We start from the raw sequence: 22,497 nt of genomic DNA, 5'->3' as shown, positions 1-22,497 counted from the left end.
ACCTTACATTATTATAGAGATTTTTCATTCCGCGGCCATCTTAGAAAATGGCCGCCATAAATGTGTAAAATAAACCTTTCTTACAGAATAACATCTGTACTTGTTACAACAGATTTCGCTGAAAGTAAGTGTACTAATTCACTGTTTAAGAGTTGTTCGTGTAGTGTTTGGTATGAATATATAATCCGCCATCTTTTAAAATGGCGGCCAGAATAATAGCATCGGTATATTTCAACCCCTTTGAACTGTTATGTCTGGTTTTACTTATATTTAGTAATATATCTCGCGTGTATCAGACCTATTATATAATGCGTAGACTTATAAGGACTACTAAGTTAGACTTATGTATGTTGGGGAAAAAAATCGATGCGTGTTGCTATGGTAACCTCAACATGTTTGTGGCAATATTACTATAGGATTTGTAATCGCATTTGCATGGAAATATTATTATTCTGTTGCTTATTTTAGAAACAAAATAAATTTGTTTAAAAAATGAAATTAGCCATTGGTCATTTGAAACGGGCCCCGCGAACGCGTACAATTCCCGAAGATATATTATCAAACGCGAACGCCAACGTCAATGACGAGAAAACGTATTGCGAATTCACTTCTTATGAATCATTAAATGAAGTTGAAGAAATTCGAACTAATTTCCATCACAAAGAAATTCAAGTATAGTTTTAATTTGAGTCAATTAATATATTTTAATTATTAATTAATTAATTAAATAATTAAAATTAAATTTTAAGGCCGTTACTTTGGTTAAAGATAATTTCTCCCAAACTAATCGTGCGCTTGCAAAAAATACGTGGGTTCAATATGAACCCAGAATTTTAGACGATACCGATTTGAAAAATACTGAAAATTCCACGGAATTTCAAAAATTTCTTGAAACTTTTTCAGGATGGTAAATATTATGAAAAATCGTGTTTCATTTGATTTAAATTTGACATAAGCTCTTTTCTTAAATCGGGCTCAATTTAAAGCTATAAAAACTTTAGAGTAGTCAAAATTATATCAAATCTGAGTTTAGTTGTTTCGTAATACCAAGAGAAAATAGAATACTTGGTAGTACTTAAACTTTAAGAGCGATAAATAATAATTTTGACACTTCTTCCTTTATATATATATATTTAAACTAAACTTCTTAGCATTGAAACGGAATTAGATAAAAATATTTTTGACCTTTTTCGAGATGACTTCAATATTGAACCTCTAAATTTAGAAAAAGTCGAAAATTTTGAGGCTGAAAATTTCAACGATCGACATATTCAGGTCTAAATGATTAAAAAAAATTAATCTGATATAATTAATCATTTAATTAATTAAAATGATTAATTATATCAGATTACCGAATTTATTAACGCAAATCCACTAAACAATGGAATGAATATGAGAAATTTACTATGGACTTCAACAGACGAAGGTATTTAAAATTTTAAAACAACGGAAGTATAGTTTTTAGTTATACAACTTCAAGGGCATTTTTTCCCTCCATTAAATAGTTCTGATTTTGAAAGTAGCAAGTTGGTCCCTTAGAGTTGTATTATTTAGTTCCTTATATCGCAGGATAATAATACAACTTCAAGGGCTTATTTCTCCATTTAGTAGTTCTGATTTCGAAAGCAGCAAGAAATAATTTTAACAAGTTCACTGGACAATGGTACCACAGAAGAACAATTTAATAAATACTCTCAAAGTCAATTACGTATGAAATGCATTTTGCTATGGAATTTGAATTTCCCCGAAAAACCCAAGGTTTTCATCTCTAAACACGATTATCGCAGTTCGCAGAGTTCATTGTTTAAAAGCATACATTTCAGGCAATATTGGAAACTAGTTCAAATCTCTTGCAAGTGCAATATTTGCTACCGGATCATAATGACGTCATAATAAGCGCGGGAATACACGGTGATATATTTATACACGATTTGGCGCCATATTGGGGTTTTATCAAAGAAAATTTGAGTTCAAATGGAGGAGCCAATCAAACGGTAGCCTGTCTTCTATAGTTTAGTGCACTCTTAAAACTGAAAAATATGTTCAATTCTTAGATCCAAGGAGTCGTAAAAACAGGATTTGTAATACAACCATGCGTTACTAGATTAGTGAACAACGTTAGAATTGTATTAATGTTCAATATTGACAAAATTATGGTGAGTTGTAATTCTAGATTAAGATGATTTAATTCCCTTTAAAATTAAGGCTCAAAAACTCATAAAACACACAAAAACAACCCTTTTGACTCTAAACTAAATTTTCCTGGAGTTTTCATTGGCCAGCGTTTCAGCCAATCAAAGAAGAGAACGCGAAAAACTGGAAATTTTATTATTATTATTTTTTTGATGAGTTTTATCAAAGTTTTTGAGCCAACTTATTTGAACAATCTATGCTCCCATTAAAAACAAATGTTTAATAATTATTTTTAGATTGACAAAGAGGTACCTGAAGGTTCTAGAATTAAAACTAACTCACCTTTGTTGTTAACACTTAATACAGATGGGTACGCACGTGTGTCTTAAGTATTTAGTGAATAAAATGATTTATTTTTTCTTAATCAGAATTATTCAAGGATTTCCATTGGATAGCTTGATTCAATGGATTAAAAAGAATGAAGATCTACCAATGAATGATTCCTTTCAATGGAATCCGTTATTTTCTGTAAGATTTATTAAAATTATAGGCCTATAATGCGAAATTTGGCCTAATTTGATGTTTTTTAAAGTCGAGAGTGTCTTTTAGTAATAGAGGAAAATTATTTGTGTCATCGGCTTGTTATTTTAAAGGTTAGCTCTTATTAAATATGTTAATTAGGTTAGTTAACTTTAATTAGCGAAAATTAATTAATTTAGGATCATATAGAGGAAAAATATCAAACGTATTAAATTCGGAAAAATTATACCTTGGTTTAGAAGTAAGTGTCTATCATTTCGACCCATACTTATAGTTGAGTATTATAGGGTTATGACGTAAGTAAATAGATGGGTTAGCTCTAACCTTTAAGTTTAACTCTACAGAGCGGTGAAATTGTAGTGAGCGAAATGGTGCAACAAAAAGATGAAACTGAAATCCTAAATTGTAAATTTGAAACTTGTTGATTTTACTTTACTTCACGTTATGGACTTTTAAAATTGCCCTATATTGTTATCAAAAGTTTACATGGAAGCCTATGATGTTGAACAAAAGGTAGATGGACCAATAGTAGACATGAAACTAAATCACGATTCCAGTTCCCTGGCTGTGATTGGTGCAGGACACTTGCTCATATTAAACACCCTCAATGTAAGAACTAGGTTTTTTTCTTCAGGAGGAGGTGTTTCAACTGGTTTACTCACTTGTATTGGGTACTCTTCTCGCAGGACAACCCGCTTATATCGAGTTCTTTTGTGTACACGTCAATTTTGACAATTTGTTGGTCATTCAGTGAGAGTAGAATTTATTTGGGAAGGTCGGACGGTTATTTTGAAATTTGGGATTATAATGAAGCCGTATTTAAGCCTATTTTACGTCGAAAATTAATTGAACGGGCAATTACAGCCATTGGAAGAAAGAATTCTACACAAGGTATGGATTTCTTTTCTTTTTAATTAATTATCTAAGATCAAAATTTTGATTATTTTGGGACCTTATGAATGGATTTTCAAGTAATTAGTACCGTTAAATAGAGGAGAATTGGGGCTATCTTACCCTTAAGGGCTTTCTTTGAAGGTGTAGTTGACTTAGAGTTATTATGCTTCAAAGTTGGGGTACAGGTCGTGACCCCAATAAATACTAGCTAGTCAAAGTATTTAATCTCGAGTCTTAATTATTATAGATCCAAGTATTTAGTTTCCGATTAATCAGAGCTATCATATCATTAACGAATTTCAATGTAATTGTTTCTAATTAAGCTACAATTGTTTGTTTGTCTAATTGTTGTTTTTAAAGATGACGGATATGATATTTTGGCCATTGGAGACGCCGATAGTAACCTAATTCAAATACGTCTCCAAACGTCTTAACTCTCTGTGGTAAGAGGTTTTTTTCAATACCTAAATTCTAGAAAAAGAATCAGGCTAGATGTTAATTTTTATTAAAGATATTTAATTGCTCATATTGTAGTTAACTATTGTAGTTAGACGCGTAATTCTAATTTGAAATATTAATTATTTTACACCGCTTTTATGTATAATTAAGGAGAAATTCTATCCTGATATCTCATTTAATTATCAAAGTTTAATTAAAGTATTTTCGATTATTTTTGATGTATTTCGATAAATATTTGACATATCGAACGTTGTAAATCATAAAACGCAATAACTCTTATCGTGTCACGAATTGAACACACACCTGAACATAGAGTATAGATGCCAACGACCCTAGATTTGTTCCAGTTTCGTTGATAAGGTTTTACCTAACATGAATTTTTGCTTGTTAAAATTTGCTCTAGTTATTATAAACCGCGCGTATTTCATATCCTTGTTGCAACCGGAGAAAGGTGGTATTTTCCCATTTGGAAATGTTTGATTTTAACGCTGATTTCGATGCAATCTAAGATTGAAACGTTGTACATTTGTCCAACTCGTACCTTTGCTAACCTAACCTCAATATTACGAAATTATATTGAATAAAAGGTCTGGTAACGCTATGGGAAAATCATTTGGTTTGAAATATCCGAAGCCATAGCATAGTTAACATGAATAGTTCAACTTTGTTCGTTTTCGCTCTTTGCTTGGTGTTTGCCAGTGTTGGTAAGTTAGAAAACTCTGGTTTTTATGGGGTTTTTTTTAAACCCTAATACGTTGGTTGATCAATAAGTATTGATTATTATTCAAAATAACATTTTCTCCAATTCTACAAGCAAAAATCCCCAAAGAGCCAGAAAACTATTTCTTATTTCAAACTTCCCTGACTTTAGCAGGTCTTCCCTAACCCTCAAAAGTTCTTTTCCCGAAACTGAAACTAATATGAACGTTTCTCCTAACAATAATAAAATTCCTGAACTTTTCCCTGATAATTTAAAACTATTTCAAAATCCCTGACTATATCCATACATTCCACAACCATTTTCCAACAACCCTGATAATAGATTTGTGACGTCATAATTATCTCAAAATGGTTCGCCCCCTTTTCAAAGATCAATAGTCGTACCACGTTTCTACATCATTATTAACAAATAAAATAACAAACTTACCTCTTTTTCTTTGGTCTGTCAGCAAATGGTCAAGTGGGTGCGGGATCCGCTTCTGGTTCAGGTACAGCTAATGGAACAGAAGCGGCTGCTACAGCCGGGGGAAATGCCAATGGCGGTATTGAAACAGCTGATGGAATGATCATCTCTGGAACCGGAAATGGATTCGGAACCGGAAGTGTTGGGGACGGTACAGTCACCGTGGGTGGAAGTGGTGGTGGTTCAGGATCCCAGATGTAATTATCTATTTTCATAATATATATGTATGCAACACCCTTTCTATATTGTAACTTTGGAAATTAAACTAAAATTTATATTAAATTAAATTAACAACTATTAACTAATCTAATTTTCCTAATTTACTAAATTAGTAATTATAGCCTACTAACAAGTCTTGATGCTCGGTTTTCAGTTCGCTAGAATTAACCCTTTTCTCTGATACTAGACCTTTAACCAAATTATTTCTCGAAATATGTCACGTGGTTTAAAAAAGCGTCATTTTATATCACGTGGTTTTCTTAAAAAACTTCAATTTTCGTTAAGCCTTTGTTTATGAATTTTTATATTTGGTGTGCTTTAACAATTGATAGAATAATGTAAAGTGAAAAGTTAATTAAATGTTTAGGAAGGTAAATTAAAGGGAAAGTATCAACGTTGATTATCCGTTTTATTTCAGCCAGCCTTTATGGTACAATTACAAAGAATAACCGCGTTCCTTATACAAAAACGTAACGTAAAGGGATTCATTTATAGCGTGTTACGCGCATGCGCGAATTGCAGATTTTTTTTATTTAATTTAATTTTTTTTTACAATTTCATCTACACAATCATTTTATGTAAATTAATTTAAACACGGTGTGAACTTTTTAATTAATTATTGTTGTTGTTTCGTACGAGACAAATCCTTAAAACTAACACTGTCCTTTGCTGCTAAAACTAACCATTCACAATTACTCGAAGCTTTTAGCTTCAGTTAGGCCTAGAAAATCGAAAACGGGGGCAGTATTTTAATTAACAAGGTTTTTTAAATATATTTATACTTAATGTCCAAATTTTCATCGAAATTTCCATCATTCTTTATATTCAAAGCATCCCTTACAAAAAATTATTTCCTCAAAAATACTGGTTCTGCGCTGATTTCCTAAAATATTTAAAAATTATTTGTTTATTTATTTATTTATTTATTTCAAATTGTTGTGCCTAATTTGGCAGTGGATTAAAAATGAGATCTTTTTCTAAAAATAATTAGGGAAGACACTAACTAGGCCCTATGTTCTCTACGAAAATATATTAGATGGGATTTACGACCTTTAGTAAGTAACCGACCCCTAAATTTCCAATATACCTTATTTTTTTTACTTTTGCGTTTTTTGATGAGCGCAAAAGTTATAGATTTTTTTTAAATTTCGGGCGTGGTAAAAATTGATTGCAGCTTATATATATATATTTGTTTTTCATAAGGGATGCTTTGCTAAATACTAATTACTCTTTAATTAGTATTTAAATTAATTAATTACTTTTTAGTTTAATTTTCTATACAAGTATCCATAAAAGCCATTTGAAATTAAAACCTTTTTCGTAATTTCAAAGAGATAGTGACTTATGAGTGTGAGTGTATAGTTTTTAATAGATTAGGGCAACGTTCTCTCTGATTGTAGTGCCACCTATCTTCGAAAGACAGATGTATTGCGCTTTCATCAAACATAACATGAATCTATTTATACAACAATCTCAGAGATTAACATTAGCAAATACTTTTATCTCAAATTTGTCCTGCGACCATTGCTTATGTCTGTCCCTATAGAGCATGGGAATCAGAACCGTCGTTAAGCCTTGGTTTATAAGAAACTGCTGAGTAACTTCTAATTCAAATGAAACCTTCCGGCACGTGACTCCTACTGTCTTTTGCTAAGCCTAACCCGAATTTTTTGTCAAAATGTATTCATTTCTTTTTATCATCCCTTTTCAATTAAAAACCATAGTAACTTAATTTGCTCTTAAATCGCTTTCTCTCTAAGTAACGTCCAATAAGTAAGTAACCGTCCTTAATTATGATAATTTTATAATTGATTATTTACAGTTTTTTTTATAATTATTATTATTAGATCAGAGTTTATTGTAGGGGGCGCGATTTTTTTTTAAATTTAACATTTGTTGAAAGCGAATTTTTGCAACCACGAAAACTAACCTAAAATCTACGGATTTTTTAATTATTACTTAATTTTCTTTTCATTCATTTATTTATTTATATAATATACTTTCTGGGGCAGGAGGGGGGGGGGTAATTGTTTTAGTTATTTTCGTGCGATATTAAACTATTTCTCTGGTTTTATTAATTAGTTTTTTTTAAATCTAGGTAATTATTTCTGAGGGTAGAGTTAATTTAAAACTCGTTGACGTAACGTACGTATTTTTATTTTAATTTTAATTTCCTTTTAACTAATAACAGAAATTAGTGAAAAAGAAATCAGTTTAGAGAGGTTAAGCGAAATATATATTTGCTTAATCTCTCTAATATTTCTTGTAACTCGTTTATTTTTTGTGGCTTAACGTTCCTATATAAACGAATATTTGTGTAAATCTATAAGATTCGATGGAAAATTTTAAGACAACGCCATTAGGGTATTTTGTTGTTTGTGTACCCCCCAAAATGGGCGTTTATAAATTATAAAATACTCAAAGAGTCTAAATTAATTTATACTTCCGACGTTTAATTATTAATCTTAATCATAATTAGAAATTGGTACGGCGTTTTTTGTTATGGTAAATAGCCCTACTACAAAATTAATAATTTCGTTCTTTAATGAACGATTTGTCAAAATGTCTTTGTGTAGTTCGTTATGGTTTTATACGTATAGTTCAAGTTGAGACTACCGTCGCCATTTTGACATAATGTCGTCCAATCAGTTGTAAACATTCGTTTTGTTGTATTCCCATTGGCTCGTCGCGAGTGTAACTCATATTTTGTTGCGAGCCGTAGTTGTAGTTGTAGTAGTAGTTGTTGTAGTTGTTATATCACTCGAAGTATTTGTTAATTTGTTTGTTTATTCTTTGAGAAGGCCTCGCTTCCATCCAAAGACTATACAGAACGCTTTAGCTAGGTAGACAGGCTTCTTTAAAGCTGGATTATATATCTACGCGTAAATAGCCAATTTCACGTCTAACTTTTAACACGATTTAACGCGTTATTAACAAGCTTAATTTCTAGATTCTAGCGTTTTGAAAAATGTCTAGAAGAAGCCTATCTATGTAGCGTTTTAGCGTCTGTAAGAAATGTTTTCGCGTCCTAAATTAGGGTTTTACTTGTTTCGGGGTTCTGTTTTTATTTTTTTAGATTTGTCTATTGCAGCTTGGCTCGGCAATGATTGGTTAATACGGCTAACAGTCCCAGTAGCGTTGCCGTTGTAGTTAGCTTGCTGAACGAGATGGTGGGAGCCGAATTGCAGCCGTCGGTACTGCACTGGCAATATTGCACTTGGACGTGGAAAGTGCCGGCGCGTTTAATGCAATCTTGACCTTCTTTCAAATCTTCTTTTAACCAACCGCAGCTTCGAATGTAACGGTATTCGTCAGAAACTGAAAATTCAAATTAGGTCATTATAACTTCAAAGTATACATTATCTACATCCCTGGTATTTAACACTATTAGGTAGAGGAGAATTAGTGCTATAACATTTTAAAATCATTTCAATATATCTTTAAAACCACCTCCCAAAGTTGATCAATAATTTTGGACCTTTTTGTTCAAAACCCTTTTTCTCTAGCCCTATTTCTAATAACCCCAAAGGATTAAGCATCATTCAATAAAGGGCAATTAGGGCTATCACGCCCTAAAAATATTGACCCGTATCTTCGAAAATACCAATAAATATTAAAAATAAAAAAACCCATTTTTTTCCAGTTTCACATAATCCAAATTTAGAGGAGAATTATACCTATCACACACTTACTTTTTTGTACAATTTTTCTACATATGCTTGACTTTTCCAGAGGGTTGATTGAAAAGGTCCTTTGATCGCAATCGGCCAATGCAATTGAGTGATTGTTGAAAGGGTCGCGGCAATCAGGGTCGTATCGAGAATTGCATTCCCAACAGTGAATTGCCAATCCTTGAAACAAATTGATAAAGAATTATAATCTATTTGGGGATGAAATTTGAAATTCGTCCTTGACAAAGCGGTGTTGACAGAGAGTAACTGTCAGGGAAATGGGGTGTAGCCCCCCCCCCTCCGTTCCTAACCCCCGCAACCCCACTACGCGGAATTAAATGGTGCCGATCGATACTAGCGTTCCTAAAAATAGACAAGTTGTATAAGCCTAGGTCAAATTATCTTGCCTCAATGCTGACGTTTTTTATTCTAAATATAATTGCATTTAAATGTCATATGTAAACTAAGAAAAGGTTTAATTTTATTTAACTTTGGGGCTTTGGTATTGTTGGAAAGCCCATTTTTAGGGGTTTTTAAGCCTATGTATTTCCTACGGACGCCTGCGAATCTGTTTAACACGCGTCACATTAGTGTTTTTGGGGGAAAATGGCTTACAGGGGTATTACATGTTTTGTTTTAACATTTTACACATTATTTTATATTTCGGCTTTTAATACAGATTTAATTATGAACTAAATAGTTAAATGTAGTCATTAACTTAGTTAATAACTGGTTAAAATATGAAAACTCAAGTTAAATATTTAGAGCTTTTATTTCGTGTTTTAATTCAAATGGAGTTTTGAAAATATGTGTGTTTTTTTTCGCATAATTTTGTATCTCAACTTCAGATTGCGCTATAATTATGAAACTAATTACATAACACAGTAATTAAATTAGTCATAATGAAGAACCTAATTAACTTAGAAATTATCAAAAAAAAGTCATAATTAAGAACCTAATTAAATTAGAAATTATCATAAAAGAAATAGTTTATTGGAATTATTTTCTTCAAAATATAATCGTGTCTATATAATTACTATATCTTATTTATCTCAGCTTATAATTGAAATAAAATTACGAAAACACGTGCAAAATTCAGCCCTTAAAAGTATGAATAAACTATAAAAAATTCAAGATTATATTTAATTTAGAAGTTATTTAAAATAACAATTGAAGGCGGGACCTCTGGATAGCTCTGAACAGCAGATAACAAGTTTCGAGTTTGACCTACTAACATTAACAAACCGAAAGAAGCGCTTCCGATCAATAATGCATGGAAAGTCTTGGAAAGTGAAACCTTACTATTGCTAAATATAGATAGAAATAATTCGATATTATAGAAAATGTTAACCTAGTTATTTAACGTCATTTCAGTGGCGTCGAGACGTTTTTTTTTCCTATTTTATTATTTTTTAAAAATACGTTTTTTTCCCAAAACTGAGAGACTTATAAGAACTGTTGCAATTATAAATGTATGGTATGTATTATTAAAATGAATCCACTTTCATATTATAAGGGAAGTAAAACGTCGGAAACGGAAGTGTTATTTCCGCGTGCACCATTAAGGGAAGTCCGGATGATTTGAATTTGTTTCCTAATTAGTTTTCTACATTTGTAATCTTAGTAAAGATTCTAGAGATACTCGAACTAATTGCTATTCAATATCAGCAAATATTTGATAAAAAGGTCTGTGGTTCTCATTCTTAATTAATTAATTAAATGAAGGATAACGCGCGATGGTAGGCAAGGTAAAGCTAACATGTACAGGGTGTTAAAACAAACGTAAAAACTCACCTCTAGTCGCGAACGCCAATACGAGAAATCCAACGACGGGTAAAATCCAAGTTTCGCGGAATCCCACCATTTTCTTAGATATTATTGTTAATTGTATTACTTCTTGAAGGTCAAGCGACGCCGGACAAAGGTCAAATAATGTTCAAAAAGGGCAGGGCTGGGCGGCAAAGATGTCTTCTCTCGCCCGTACGTATTCTCTTTAAGTTTATTGAAAATTACTCTGGAACGCGATGAAAATTTTTGAAAAAACCGACTATTACCTTTCGACCGGGGGCCTTATAAACTAAATTTAAAACTAATTTTAAATTTCTAAACGACTATGTAATGGTTAGTATATATCTAGGTGATCTTTCTGTTTAGCGAAATGGCTGGCTTCGGAAAAGCTTGCTGCAGACGCGATAGAAGGTTTGCAAAAGGCAAAAACCCCCAAGGATTAATGTTAAAAATCCAAATCAATACTCGGATAACGGGAAACAATGTGGGGGTGAAACCCGCGCATGCGTCAACCAAACCAACCCGGATGCGATCAATGACACCTTCACGATGAAGCGACTTACTTACATAAGTCAATAAAGAGCGTAAGTAAGTTTAAAACATACACCGTCCTTGAAGTTACGTAACAATCTTCGACAGAAGACGTACGAAATAAGATTCTAACTTCCGCTATATAGAGATCAAATTAAATTTAAAACTTATATATTAAGTGACTTATGATAAAGTATTAAATTAACTATGTAACTTAGAAAGAAAGTACATTATCTCCGAAAAAATGGCAAGAGGGATAGAAAAGGATTTATTTCGTTCCCCTCAAGATGAAATCTTTTAAAATTAATCTAATTAAATTGACCTTTAAAATGAACCTGATTTCGTTAAAGAGACACAATTACTTCATACTTATTAATTATACAAGTAAAAAGGAAAGTACTTTATTATAGTGTTTCCAATTCAGAGGATACGATGTATGAACCATAGTAACGAAATATCTATACCACAGCCACTGACTGTAATTAGCGAGGTTATAATTAGAGATGATTTTATAACACAGACCGGGAAAGCAGGTTTCTTCTACTTTCATTCTTTAACATATCATTTTCTGGGCCATTCTGCTTGAATTAAAGGAGAGGAGGTGTAGAAACTGTAACCCCAGCTGACGTCATGCATAATTTATTTTAACTTAGAAACCACGTGACATTGACGTATAGCTAGCGGATTGTGCCGCGACCATAAGTTCATACGATATGTTCCATAAGTTTGTCACTTTTTAATGAGAGCTTGTCATGAAGTGACGAAGGCGAAACGTCAAAGATTCTCGTGCCTGGTGAGGCGATATCCACTCTTAGTAACGCAGACTAAATAGGAAGATCGGCTGCAAAACCGAGTGTGGTCAATTGTCGCTTGTCGTTCTTGAACTATAGTTCCCAATAAGTCTCTAGCATTACGAACATACTTATGGAATATAAACTTATGCTCATACCTTAAATAGGGGAGACAGTATGGGGGAGATATCAAGGTTAGATGAATCAATTTCTCCTAGAATATCATTTTGTCAGTTCGGCGTATCAATAACTAGCCTAAGCGAAGTATACTTATTGTCATACTTATGGAACATATCTCATAAACTTATGCTCATACCTTAAATAAGGGAGACTGTATGGGGGAGATATCAAGGTTTGATAAATCAATTTCTCCTGAAACATCATTTTGTGAGTTCGGCGTATCAATAACTAGCCTAAGCGAATTATACTTATTGTCATACTTATGGAACATATCTTATAAACTTATGCAATTAGGCATAAATAGTGAATAAGTCTCCGTTTTTAATTGCAGCGATCGACATCCAACATTTGGGAGCTTTGCGAAAGTGTACATGGATACATGGACGGACTGTACTCTTGGCCATGGATGCTAAGCTTAAATGAATTATTTGTACCAAAAGTATATAACCTTAAATGAATTATTTGTACCAAAAGTATATAAGATTAAATGAATTATTTGTACCAAAAGTATATACTTTATTAATGTACTATGAAATAAATAAAATTAAGTTATTGTTCGTCGATTTAATGAATCTCATTTTTATTACTTTTCTTGTCATAAAGTTACAGGCATATATATGATTTTAAAAAGTAGCGTGTCGAGGGGCTATTCACTAGCGAAAATTTTCTTTCATTGGTGATTTTTATTGATGCTATTAAAAAGGATAGGGATTCATTGGTGATTTAAAATGGATGGGGATTTATGGTTCATAGTGATTTTAAACGGGATTGGGATTATGGGTTACTTAGGGGCTATAGATTATTATTATTTTACTAGTTATGAACGGATAAATAAGCGTTCACACATTTGCCGCTAGGGGCGCTGTATACGTAGTTACGTATTTACTGACATCTAAAACTTGATAAAATTGTTCTAGACTTTCGTGTAAGCAAGATATATAGTTCATAAATTGCCGCTAGGGGCGCTGTATACGTAGTTACGTATTTACTGACATCTAAAACTTGATAAAATTGTTCTAGACTTTCGTGTAAGCAAGATATATAGTTCATAAATTGCCGCTAGGGGCGCTGTATACGTAGTTACGTATTTACTGACATCTAAAGTTTGATAAATTCTGCTAGACTTTCGTGTAAGCGATATGTAGTTCATAAATTGCCGCTAGGGGCGCTGCATACGTAGTTACGTATTTACTGACATCTAAAACATGCTGGAAGATTTGCCGCTAGGACGCGCTGTCTTTAAAATTTTATAGGCCTAATTAGCGCCTACGTCACTGTTGGTAGGACAGAATTTACTATAAAACTCGGACACCACTTGTCCAGTCTTCTTTTCTCTCTGCGCCGGCGACCAGTCAACATCGTTCCCTGACCAGCTCCTCGTAATCCGGACTTTCGAGGCCAATATTGGATGGAAAGCCACGTTTAACGCCGATGTTGGGACGTGACTCCAAGCTCTCCGCCATTGAACGCCCATTGGAACGTTGAAATCAACGCGAAAGGTTAAGCCTAATACGGTATGTGTGTTTAAGTCTTTCAATAATCCAAAGCCATCCAGCTAGCAATTTATTATTTTATTTAATCGTAGAGTTTAAATTATTTAGGTAGGGTTAATTGTTAGTTAATTATGTTTATTTATTGAAAATTAAGTACAATATGAGGAAATTTCCAAACACGAGGTCAGTGAGACGAGGCTTAATTTAGAACATCTTAAATCAAGAACTTGGGCCTAAATTACGGAAAATTAAATTCTTTAAGTATTTTAAATAATAAAAATAGAATTTTTGCAAATTAGGTCTCATTTAACGACGCAAAACAATCTAAATTAAATCTCATTTATGATGTAAGGGGCGAGATTAAGTTGCACTAGGCCAAACCTTTAAGAATATTTTACCCGGGCCTCGGCCTAATCTCTAAGCTTTAACTTTATGCCGTCACTCCTAAATTTGAATTAAATTAATGAGGGCATTTTTGAATTATTACGCGTAAATTAGAGATTCTAAAATATCACTCATTGTGGCATATAATTATTTTAGATAAATTAAATAGTTTAAATGAAACGGCCAGGGTTAATTGGTAGTAAATGATTACTATTTACTGCAAATTAAGTCCATTTAATTTTAATATGAACCGCGACCGCGAAGTTAAGGCTTGAGATTCCTTATATCTATTAATGGGAATATTTAGTTTTTTTTTCTTCCGATAAATTATTATTTTGTTAGGACCTTAAAGTAGCCCTTTAATAATTATTTTGTTAGGACTTTAAAGAACCCCTTTAATTATCTTGTTAGGACTTTAAAGTAGCCCTTTAATTCTGATTTGGCAATGAATTAATATTTAGTGAGATTTTAAAATTCTATTTATGGGAATATTATACTTCGATGTTCTTCTTATATTATTTTAATCTAAGGTATTCTTTCCATAAATGATTATTTTGTTAGGACCTTAAATTAGCCCTTAAATTTATGATTTGGCAATGACTTAATATTAGTGAGATTTTAAAACTCTATTTATGGGAATATTATACTTAAATGTTTTTCTTATATTATTTTAATCTAAGGTATTTTTTTCCGTTAGTTATTATTTTGTTAGGACCTTAAAGTAGCCCTTTAGTTATAATTTGGCAATAGCTTAATATTAGTGAGATTTTTAAATTCTATTTACGGGAATATTTTACATAGTTTTTTTTAAGGTATTCTTTCTGCAAACTGATATTTTCTTAGAACCCCTTTAATTCTTATTAGGCAAAGGCTTAATATTTGTTATTAATATATTTTCTTTTTTAGATTCGAATGCTTTTCTTGGATATTGTGTTGTTGGTCATTCAGAGACGTTTCCTAGTAGATGACTTCTACGTTCAACTTACTTGGGAGTCCATCCGCTGTTAGAGGCACTCGTTCCAGATGACATCTTACTTGGATTCGCCATACAAGCTGTTTTCAACCTAGAAGAATTCATATATTTTTTTAATATTACACTTGCAACTACTTAACTTTTTTTGAGCGTTAAACTTCAATTTACGGAACACTTTAAATTATTTTTTAGTTGAAAATTTTTGTAAACACCTATTTATCTTTTTCTTGAATAAATTTTGCCTTAAACCCCTTTATTTATTTTCTTTGATTATAATTTCGATAAGATGGAAGGTTCAAATTTTTTAGCTTTAAACAGATAGCCTACATTTTGGGGCCCCTTTTTTACCCTTTTTTAGGCTTATTAATTAAAAAAAAAGGGCAAATGGGATAAAAAAAGGAAAAATTGTTCAAACAAGGTAAAAAAGGGGCCCAAAAATACTACCCTAAGTCCAGCCTTTAAAAAATTGAAACCAAACCCAATATCGAAACTAAATCAAGAAAACAAATAACGTGACCCAAGAAAAAATTTATTTATTGAGAAAAAACAATTGAGGTGTTTACAAAAATTTTCAACAAAAAAATATTTAAAGCGTTCCGTAAATTAAAAATTGACCGCGTAAAATAAAATGAGGTAGTCACCGAGTAAATTTACGAATAAAATTAAATTAATCAGTTGAAAGTCTTCACGGTAATTCTCCAGATCAGCTTGATGGCCTTGTGTTTCGCAAATTCATGACAGACGCCATCTTGAACAGCGCCATCTTTAACAGCGGATGAACTCCCAAGTCTATCGAATGTTGAAATCGTCTACCAGGAAACGTCTCTGAATGACCAGCAACAGAATATCCAAGAAAATAATTCCCGTCTAAAATAGAAATAGATTAATAACAAATATTAAAACACTGCCTACTTAGAATTGCCTAACAAATTTGGTTTATTTATCTTTAATTTAAAATTATTAGCTAGACTGAATTTGTGATAAATAATAATTAACTAACAATTAACTCTGGCTGTTTCATTAAAACTACTTAATTTATTAAAATAATAATAAACTATTTATTATTAAAAGGCTTACACTTGCTGCGCATTAAGAAGTTTGTTCATTCCAACATGGCGTCGCTTGATTCCAAAAGAGCATTCAATGGCGGAAAAGAGCTCTAGATTCTGGATTGATTCCTTGACGGCAAAGATCAAAATGGCTGACCGGCGACGAAAGGGGCCTTTCTTTGTTTTAAACGACTTCAAAATTCATAATCAAGTGATTTTCCAAGAGCAGAGAAGTAAACAATCTTCACTCCACGATGCCGATCAATGAAAAGAAAGAACTTTCGGCTTCTTCAGAACAGAAAGCAGACGACACAAATTGTTGTAAATTCAACCATGGAGTAATGAAATTTTCCATGGAATAGTTTAGTTGGAGTACCATGGAGCAATATTTACGAAGATATATTGTAAGAAAATATAAAGGATCTTTCCTTCTCGCTCCAATTAAACTACTCCATGGAAAATGCCAATGAAAAACGGCATTACTCCATGGTTGAACTTTCTTTTATCAACTTGTGTCGTCTGCTTTTATGGAGAGACTTTTTGTTCTGGCATAGCCCACTCGATCACGCGCGTCACGACGCAAGCTGCTCGCGAGCAAGGCAGCGTCCGGGAGCGCGGATCGAGTGGGCTATGGTTCTGGAGAGTGAAGAGGAGACTGGAGTAGACGATTCGACTACTCCAGTCTCCACTCTCCAGTAGACTACTCCAGTCTTCAGTCTTCGCTCTTCACTCTCCAGAACAAAAGGTTTCCCCTTAAAAGCAGACGACGATCCTCCTGCAATCTGCCACCATGGAGCAATAATTACGGAGATATATTGTAACCAAATATAAAGGAACTTTCCTTCTCGCTCCAATTAAACTACTCCACATCGCTCCAATTAAACTACTCCATGTGGAGTAGTTTAATTGGAGCGAGAAGGAAAGATCCTTTATATTTTCTTACAATATATCTTCGTAAATATTGCTCCATGGTACTCCAACTAAACTATTCCATGGAAAATTTCATTACTCCATGGTTGAATTTACAACAATTTGTGTCGTCTGCTTTCTGTTCTGAAGAAGCCGAAAGTTCTTTCTTTTCATTGATCGGCATCGTGGAGTGAAGATTGTTTACTTCTCTGCTCTTGGAAAATCACTTGATTATGAATTTTGAAGTCGTTTAAAACAAAGAAAGGCCCCTTTCGTCGCCGGTCAGCCATTTTGATCTTTGCCGTCAAGGAATCAATCCAGAATCTAGAGCTCTTTTCCGCCATTGAATGTTCTTTTGGAATCAAGCGACGCCATGTTGGAATGAACAAACTTCTTAATGCGCAGCAAGTGTAAGCCTTTTAATAATAAATAGTTTATTATTATTTTAATAAATTAAGTAGTTTTAATGAAACAGCCAGAGTTAATTGTTAGTTAATTATTATTTATCACAAATTCAGTCTAGCTAATAATTTTAAATTAAAGATAAATAAACCAAATTTGTTAGGCAATTCTAAGTAGGCAGTGTTTTAATATTTGTTATTAATCTATTTCTATTTAAGACGGGAATTATTTTCTTGGATATTCTGTTGCTGGTCATTCAGAGACGTTTCCTGGTAGACGATTTCAACATTCGATAGACTTGGGAGTTCATCCGCTGTTAAAGATGGCGCTGTTCAAGATGGCGTCTGTCATGAATTTGCGAAACACAAGGCCATCAAGCTGATCTGGAGAATTACCGTGAAGACTTTCAACTGATTAATTTAATTTTATTCGTAAATTTACTCGGTGACTACCTCATTTTATTTTACGCGGTCAATTTTTAATTTACGGAACGCTTTAAATATTTTTTTGTTGGAAATTTTTGTAAACACCTCAATTGTTTTTTCTCAATAAATAAATTTTTTCTTGGGTCACGTTATTTGTTTTCTTGATTTAGTTTCGATATTGGGTTTGGTTTCAATTTTTTAAAGGCTGGACTTAGGGTAGTATTTTTGGGCCCCTTTTTTACCTTGTTTTAACAATTTTTCCTTTTTTTATCCCATTTGCCCTTTTTTTTTAATTAATAAGCCTAAAAAAGGGTAAAAAAGGGGCCCCAAAATGTAGGCTATCTGTTTAAAGCTAAAAAATTTGAACCTTCCATCTTATCGAAATTATAATCAAAGAAAATAAATAAAGGGGTTTAAGGCAAAATTTATTCAAGAAAAAGATAAATAGGTGTTTACAAAAATTTTCAACTAAAAATAATTTAAAGTGTTCCGTAAATTGAAGTTTAACGCTCAAAAAAAGTTAAGTAGTTGCAAGTGTAATATTAAAAAAATATATGAATTCTTCTAGGTTGAAAACAGCTTGTATGGCGAATCCAAGTAAGATGTCATCTGGAACGAGTGCCTCTAACAGCGGATGGACTCCCAAGTAAGTTGAACGTAGAAGTCATCTACTAGGAAACGTCTCTGAATGACCAACAACACAATATCCAAGAAAAGCATTCGAATCTAAAAAAGAAAATATATTAATAACAAATATTAAGCCTTTGCCTAATAAGAATTAAAGGGGTTCTAAGAAAATATCAGTTTGCTGAAAGAATACCTTAAAAAAACTATGTAAAATATTCCCGTAAATAGAATTTAAAAATCTCACTAATATTAAGCTATTGCCAAATTATAACTAAAGGGCTACTTTAAGGTCCTAACAAAATAATAACTAACGGAAAAAAAATACCTTAGATTAAAATAATATAAGAAAAACATTTAAGTATAATATTCCCATAAATAGAATTTTAAAATCTCACTAATATTAAGTCATTGCCAAATCATATATTAAAGGGCTAATTTAAGGTCCTAACAAAATAATCATTTATGGAAAGAATACCTTAGATTAAAATAATATAAGAAAAACATCGAAGTATAATATTCCCATAAATAGAATTTTAAAATCTCACTAAATATTAATTCATTGCCAAATCAGAATTAAAGGGCTACTTTAAAGTCCTAACAAGATAATTAAAGGGGTTCTTTAAAGTCCTAACAAAATAATTATTAAAGGGCTACTTTAAGGTCCTGACAAAATAATAATTTATCGGAAGAAAAAAAACTAAATATTCCCATTAATAGATATAAGGAATCTCAAGCCTTAACTTCGCGGTCGCGGTTCATATTAAAATTAAATGGACTTAATTTGCAGTAAATAGTAATCATTTACTACCAATTAACCCTGGCCGTTTCATTTAAACTATTTAATTTATCTAAAATAATTATATGCCACAATGAGTGATATTTTAGAATCTCTAATTTACGCGTAATAATTCAAAAATGCCCTCATTAATTTAATTCAAATTTAAGAGTGACGGCATAAAGTTAAAACTTAGAGATTAGGCCGAGGCCCGGGTAAAATATTCTTAAAGGTTTGGCCTAGTGCAACTTAATCTCGCCCCTTACATCATAAATGAGATTTAATTTAGATTGTTTCGCGTCGTTAAATGAGACCTAATTTGCAAAAATTCCATTTTTATTATTTAAAATACTTAAAGAATTTAATTTTCCGTAATTTAGGCCCAAGTTCTTGATTTAAGATGTTCTAAATTAAGCCTTGTCTCACTGACCTCGTGTTTGGAAATTTCCTCATATTGTACTTAATTTTCAATAAATAAACATAATTAACTAACAATTAACCCTACCTAAATGGCGGAGAGCTTGGAGTCACGTCCCAACATCGGCGTTAAACGTGGCTTTCCATCCAATATTGGCCTCGAAAGTCCGGATTACGAGGAGCTGGTCAGGGAACGATGTTGACTGGTCGCCGGCGAAGAGAGAAAAGAAGACTGGACAAGTGGTGTCCGAGTTTTATAGTAAATTCCGTCCTACCAACAGTGACGTAATCGCTAATTAGGCCTATAAAATTTTAAAGACAGCGCGCCCTAGCGGCAAATCTTCCAGCATGTTTTAGATGTCAGTAAATACGTAACTACGTATGCAGCGCCCCTAGCGGCAATTTATGAACTACATATCGCTTACACGAAAGTCTAGCAGAATTTATCAAACTTTAGATGTCAGTAAATACGTAACTACGTATACAGCGCCCCTAGCGGCAATTTATGAACTATATATCTTGCTTACACGAAAGTCTAGCAGAATTTTATCAAGTTTTAGATGTCAGTAAATACGTAACTACGTATACAGCGCCCCTAGCGGCAAATGTGTGAACGTTTAATTATCCGTTCATAACTAGTAAAATAATAATAATCTATAGCCCCTAAGTAACCCATAATCCCAATCCCGTTTAAAATCACTATGAACCATAAGTCCCCATCCATTTTAAATCACCAATGAATCCCTATCCTTTTTAATAGCATCAATAAAAATCACCAATGAACGAAAATTTTCGCTAGTGAATAGCCCCTCGACACGCTACATTTAACAGTACTAAAATAATTACACGTAATTCTTAATCTAAATCTCTTTTAAAATCATATATACGCCTGTAACTTTATTGACAAGAAAAGTAATAAAAATGAGATTCATAAAATCGACGAACAAAAACTTAATTTTATTTATTTCATAGTACATTTATAAAGTATATACTTTTGGTACAAATAATTCATTTAAGCTTATATACTTTTGGTACAAATAATTCATTTAAGCTTATATACTTTTGGTACAAATAATTCATTTAAGCTTAGCATCCATGGCCAAGAGTACAGTCCGTCCATGTATCCATGTACACTTTCGCAAAGCTCCCAAATGTTGGATGTCGATCGCTGCAATTAAAAACGGAGACTTATTCACTATTTATGCCTAATTGCATAAGTTTATAAGATATGTTACATAAGTATGACAATACGTATACTTCGCTCAGGCTAGTTATTGATACGCCGAACTCAGAAAATGATATTTTATGAGAAATTGATTTATCTAACCTTGATATCTCCCCCATACAGTCTCCCTAATTTAAGGTATGAGCATAAGTTTAGTAGATATGTTCCATAAGTATGACAATACGTATACTTCGCTCAGGCTAGTTATTGATACGCCGAACTGACAAAATGATAATTTAGGAGAAATTGATTTATATAACCTCGATATCTCCCCCATACAGTCTCCCTTATTTAAGGTATGAGCATAAGTTTATAAGATACGTTCCATAAGTATGACAATACGTATACTTCGCTTAGGCTAGTTGTTTATACGCCGAACTGACAAAATGATATTTTAGGAGAAATTGATTTATTTAACCTCGATCTCTCCCCCATACAGTCTCCCTTATTTAAGGTATGAGCATAAGTTTATAAGATATGTTCCATAAGTATGACAATAAGTATAATTCGCTAAGGCTATTGATACGCCGAACTGACAAAATGAAATCTCCCCCATATACAGTCTCCCTTATTTAAGGTATGAGCATAAGTTTATGTTCCATAAGTATGTTGATAATGATAGAGACTTATTGGGAGCTATAGTTCAAGAACGACAAGCGACAATTGACCGCACTCGGTTTTGCAGCCCATCGTCCAATTTAGTCTGCATTACTAAGAGTGGACACCGCCTCACCAGGCACGAGAATCTTCGACGTTTCACTTTCGTCACTTCATGACAAGCTCTCATTAACAAGTGACAAACTTATGAATCATATCGTATGAACTTATGGTCGCGGCACTTTTATTACAAATAATTCATTTAAACTTAGCATCCATGGCCAAGAGTACAGTCCGTCCATGTGTCCATGCACACTTTCGCCACGTAGACTTATGCCCAGACATTTTTATCTCAACTTATAAATTTCTAACAAAGACTTATGCCCAGAAGCCTTTGCAAAGAAAATTTTCATTCGTGAATAGCCCCTCGACGCGCCGCCTTTAACGTATGCAGGGATAGATGTCATTTTAGAAGCAGGAATTAATGGAGAACGGTTTGTATTTACTTCAGTCTCAGTATAGAGCCCCTCCCTCCAACACGTAACGAAAATTTTAAATTATCTTATTGGGTGCTCACTTAAACTACGATTTGATGACGTTGCTGACGGGGACGGAGAAAAATACGTAATTAATTTTTACCTCTGTCGCTATGACCCTCCCGCCTCTTCTTTCATACCCCCCCCCCGTCCCCGGGACTTTGACGCGCGCCCAGATTACTATGTTCTCCATTCCTGCTTCTAAAGTTACATCTATCCCTGACGTATGTATGTTTTTATTACCCAAGATATATCCTGGATGAATATTTTCACTATATCAATTAAATTGATAACTA

General features: G+C 32.8%; 3 protein-coding genes and 3 long non-coding RNA genes across 7 annotated transcripts; 3 read left to right on the top strand and 3 right to left on the bottom strand.

The window, feature by feature from the left end:
- The first annotated feature begins 149 nt into the window (after positions 1-149).
- On the top strand, positions 150-1,539 carry LOC149654588 (uncharacterized). Its single transcript, XM_089846155.1, has 3 exons — positions 150-672; positions 750-907; positions 1,152-1,539. The coding sequence occupies exons 1-3, from the start codon at positions 493-495 to the stop codon at positions 1,279-1,281; spliced, it is 468 nt and encodes a 155-aa protein (XP_089702281.1). The 5' UTR covers positions 150-492; the 3' UTR covers positions 1,282-1,539.
- Positions 1,540-1,637: 98 nt separating this feature from the next.
- On the top strand, positions 1,638-5,325 carry LOC149654587 (uncharacterized). The gene is made up of 12 exons (XM_089846154.1): positions 1,638-1,758; positions 1,824-1,994; positions 2,055-2,156; positions 2,430-2,503; positions 2,562-2,661; positions 2,726-2,786; positions 2,853-2,914; positions 3,018-3,078; positions 3,155-3,282; positions 3,360-3,564; positions 3,928-4,010; positions 5,196-5,325. The coding sequence occupies exons 1-11, from the start codon at positions 1,711-1,713 to the stop codon at positions 3,999-4,001; spliced, it is 1,086 nt and encodes a 361-aa protein (XP_089702280.1). The 5' UTR covers positions 1,638-1,710; the 3' UTR covers positions 4,002-4,010; positions 5,196-5,325.
- Positions 5,326-5,747: 422 nt separating this feature from the next.
- LOC149654586 (UPAR/Ly6 domain-containing protein crok-like) lies at positions 5,748-11,575 on the bottom strand. The gene is made up of 3 exons (XM_089846156.1): positions 10,894-11,575; positions 9,121-9,279; positions 5,748-8,746 (listed from the first exon to the last, which is right to left on the bottom strand). The coding sequence occupies exons 1-3, from the start codon at positions 10,961-10,963 to the stop codon at positions 8,511-8,513; spliced, it is 465 nt and encodes a 154-aa protein (XP_089702282.1). The 5' UTR covers positions 10,964-11,575; the 3' UTR covers positions 5,748-8,510.
- Positions 11,576-13,996: 2,421 nt separating this feature from the next.
- LOC149654585 (uncharacterized) lies at positions 13,997-16,790 on the bottom strand. The gene is made up of 4 exons (XR_016370654.1): positions 16,772-16,790; positions 16,317-16,576; positions 15,881-16,106; positions 13,997-15,330 (listed from the first exon to the last, which is right to left on the bottom strand). It is a non-coding gene; the product is annotated as an uncharacterized LOC149654585 (long non-coding RNA).
- Positions 16,791-17,245: 455 nt separating this feature from the next.
- Positions 17,246-19,921, top strand: LOC149654584 (uncharacterized). Of its 2 annotated transcripts, XR_016370651.1 has the most exons (3): positions 17,246-17,607; positions 17,818-18,043; positions 18,593-19,921. It is a non-coding gene; the product is annotated as an uncharacterized LOC149654584 (long non-coding RNA). The 2 variants fall into 2 exon arrangements; XR_016370653.1 differs by lacking the exon at positions 18,593-19,921 and having other exon boundaries at positions 17,818-18,171.
- Positions 19,922-20,779: 858 nt separating this feature from the next.
- On the bottom strand, positions 20,780-21,917 carry LOC149654583 (uncharacterized). Its single transcript, XR_016370650.1, has 2 exons — positions 21,802-21,917; positions 20,780-21,011 (listed from the first exon to the last, which is right to left on the bottom strand). It is a non-coding gene; the product is annotated as an uncharacterized LOC149654583 (long non-coding RNA).
- Between the last annotated feature and the right edge of the window lie 580 nt (positions 21,918-22,497).

Source organism: Phalangium opilio, unplaced genomic scaffold (assembly GCF_054372755.1).
Source record: "Phalangium opilio isolate 3A_F unplaced genomic scaffold, DU_Popi_V2 ptg000079l_1, whole genome shotgun sequence".
Classification (NCBI taxonomy): Eukaryota; Metazoa; Arthropoda; class Arachnida; order Opiliones; family Phalangiidae; genus Phalangium; species Phalangium opilio.
Note: the sequence above shows the minus strand (reverse complement) of the source record. Positions and strands in the feature narration are given on the sequence as shown.

Excerpts from the sequence above, each read along its gene's own strand:
- LOC149654588 (XM_089846155.1), top strand. The coding sequence starts at position 493 with ATGAAATTAGCCATTGGTCATTTGAAACGGGCCCCGCGAACGCGTACA. Across the intron at positions 673-749 it reads TCCATCACAAAGAAATTCAA|GCCGTTACTTTGGTTAAAGA; the intron begins GTATAGTTTTAA and ends TTAAATTTTAAG. Across the intron at positions 908-1,151 it reads CTTGAAACTTTTTCAGGATG|CATTGAAACGGAATTAGATA; the intron begins GTAAATATTATG and ends TAAACTTCTTAG.
- LOC149654587 (XM_089846154.1), top strand. The coding sequence starts at position 1,711 with ATGAAATGCATTTTGCTATGGAATTTGAATTTCCCCGAAAAACCCAAG. Across the intron at positions 2,157-2,429 it reads TCAATATTGACAAAATTATG|ATTGACAAAGAGGTACCTGA; the intron begins GTGAGTTGTAAT and ends AATTATTTTTAG. Across the intron at positions 2,915-3,017 it reads AATTATACCTTGGTTTAGAA|AGCGGTGAAATTGTAGTGAG; the intron begins GTAAGTGTCTAT and ends TTAACTCTACAG.
- LOC149654586 (XM_089846156.1), bottom strand. The coding sequence starts at position 10,963 with ATGGTGGGATTCCGCGAAACTTGGATTTTACCCGTCGTTGGATTTCTC. Across the intron at positions 9,280-10,893 it reads ATTGGCGTTCGCGACTAGAG|GATTGGCAATTCACTGTTGG; the intron begins GTGAGTTTTTAC and ends ATTTGTTTCAAG. Across the intron at positions 8,747-9,120 it reads TAGAAAAATTGTACAAAAAA|TTTCTGACGAATACCGTTAC; the intron begins GTAAGTGTGTGA and ends TTGAATTTTCAG.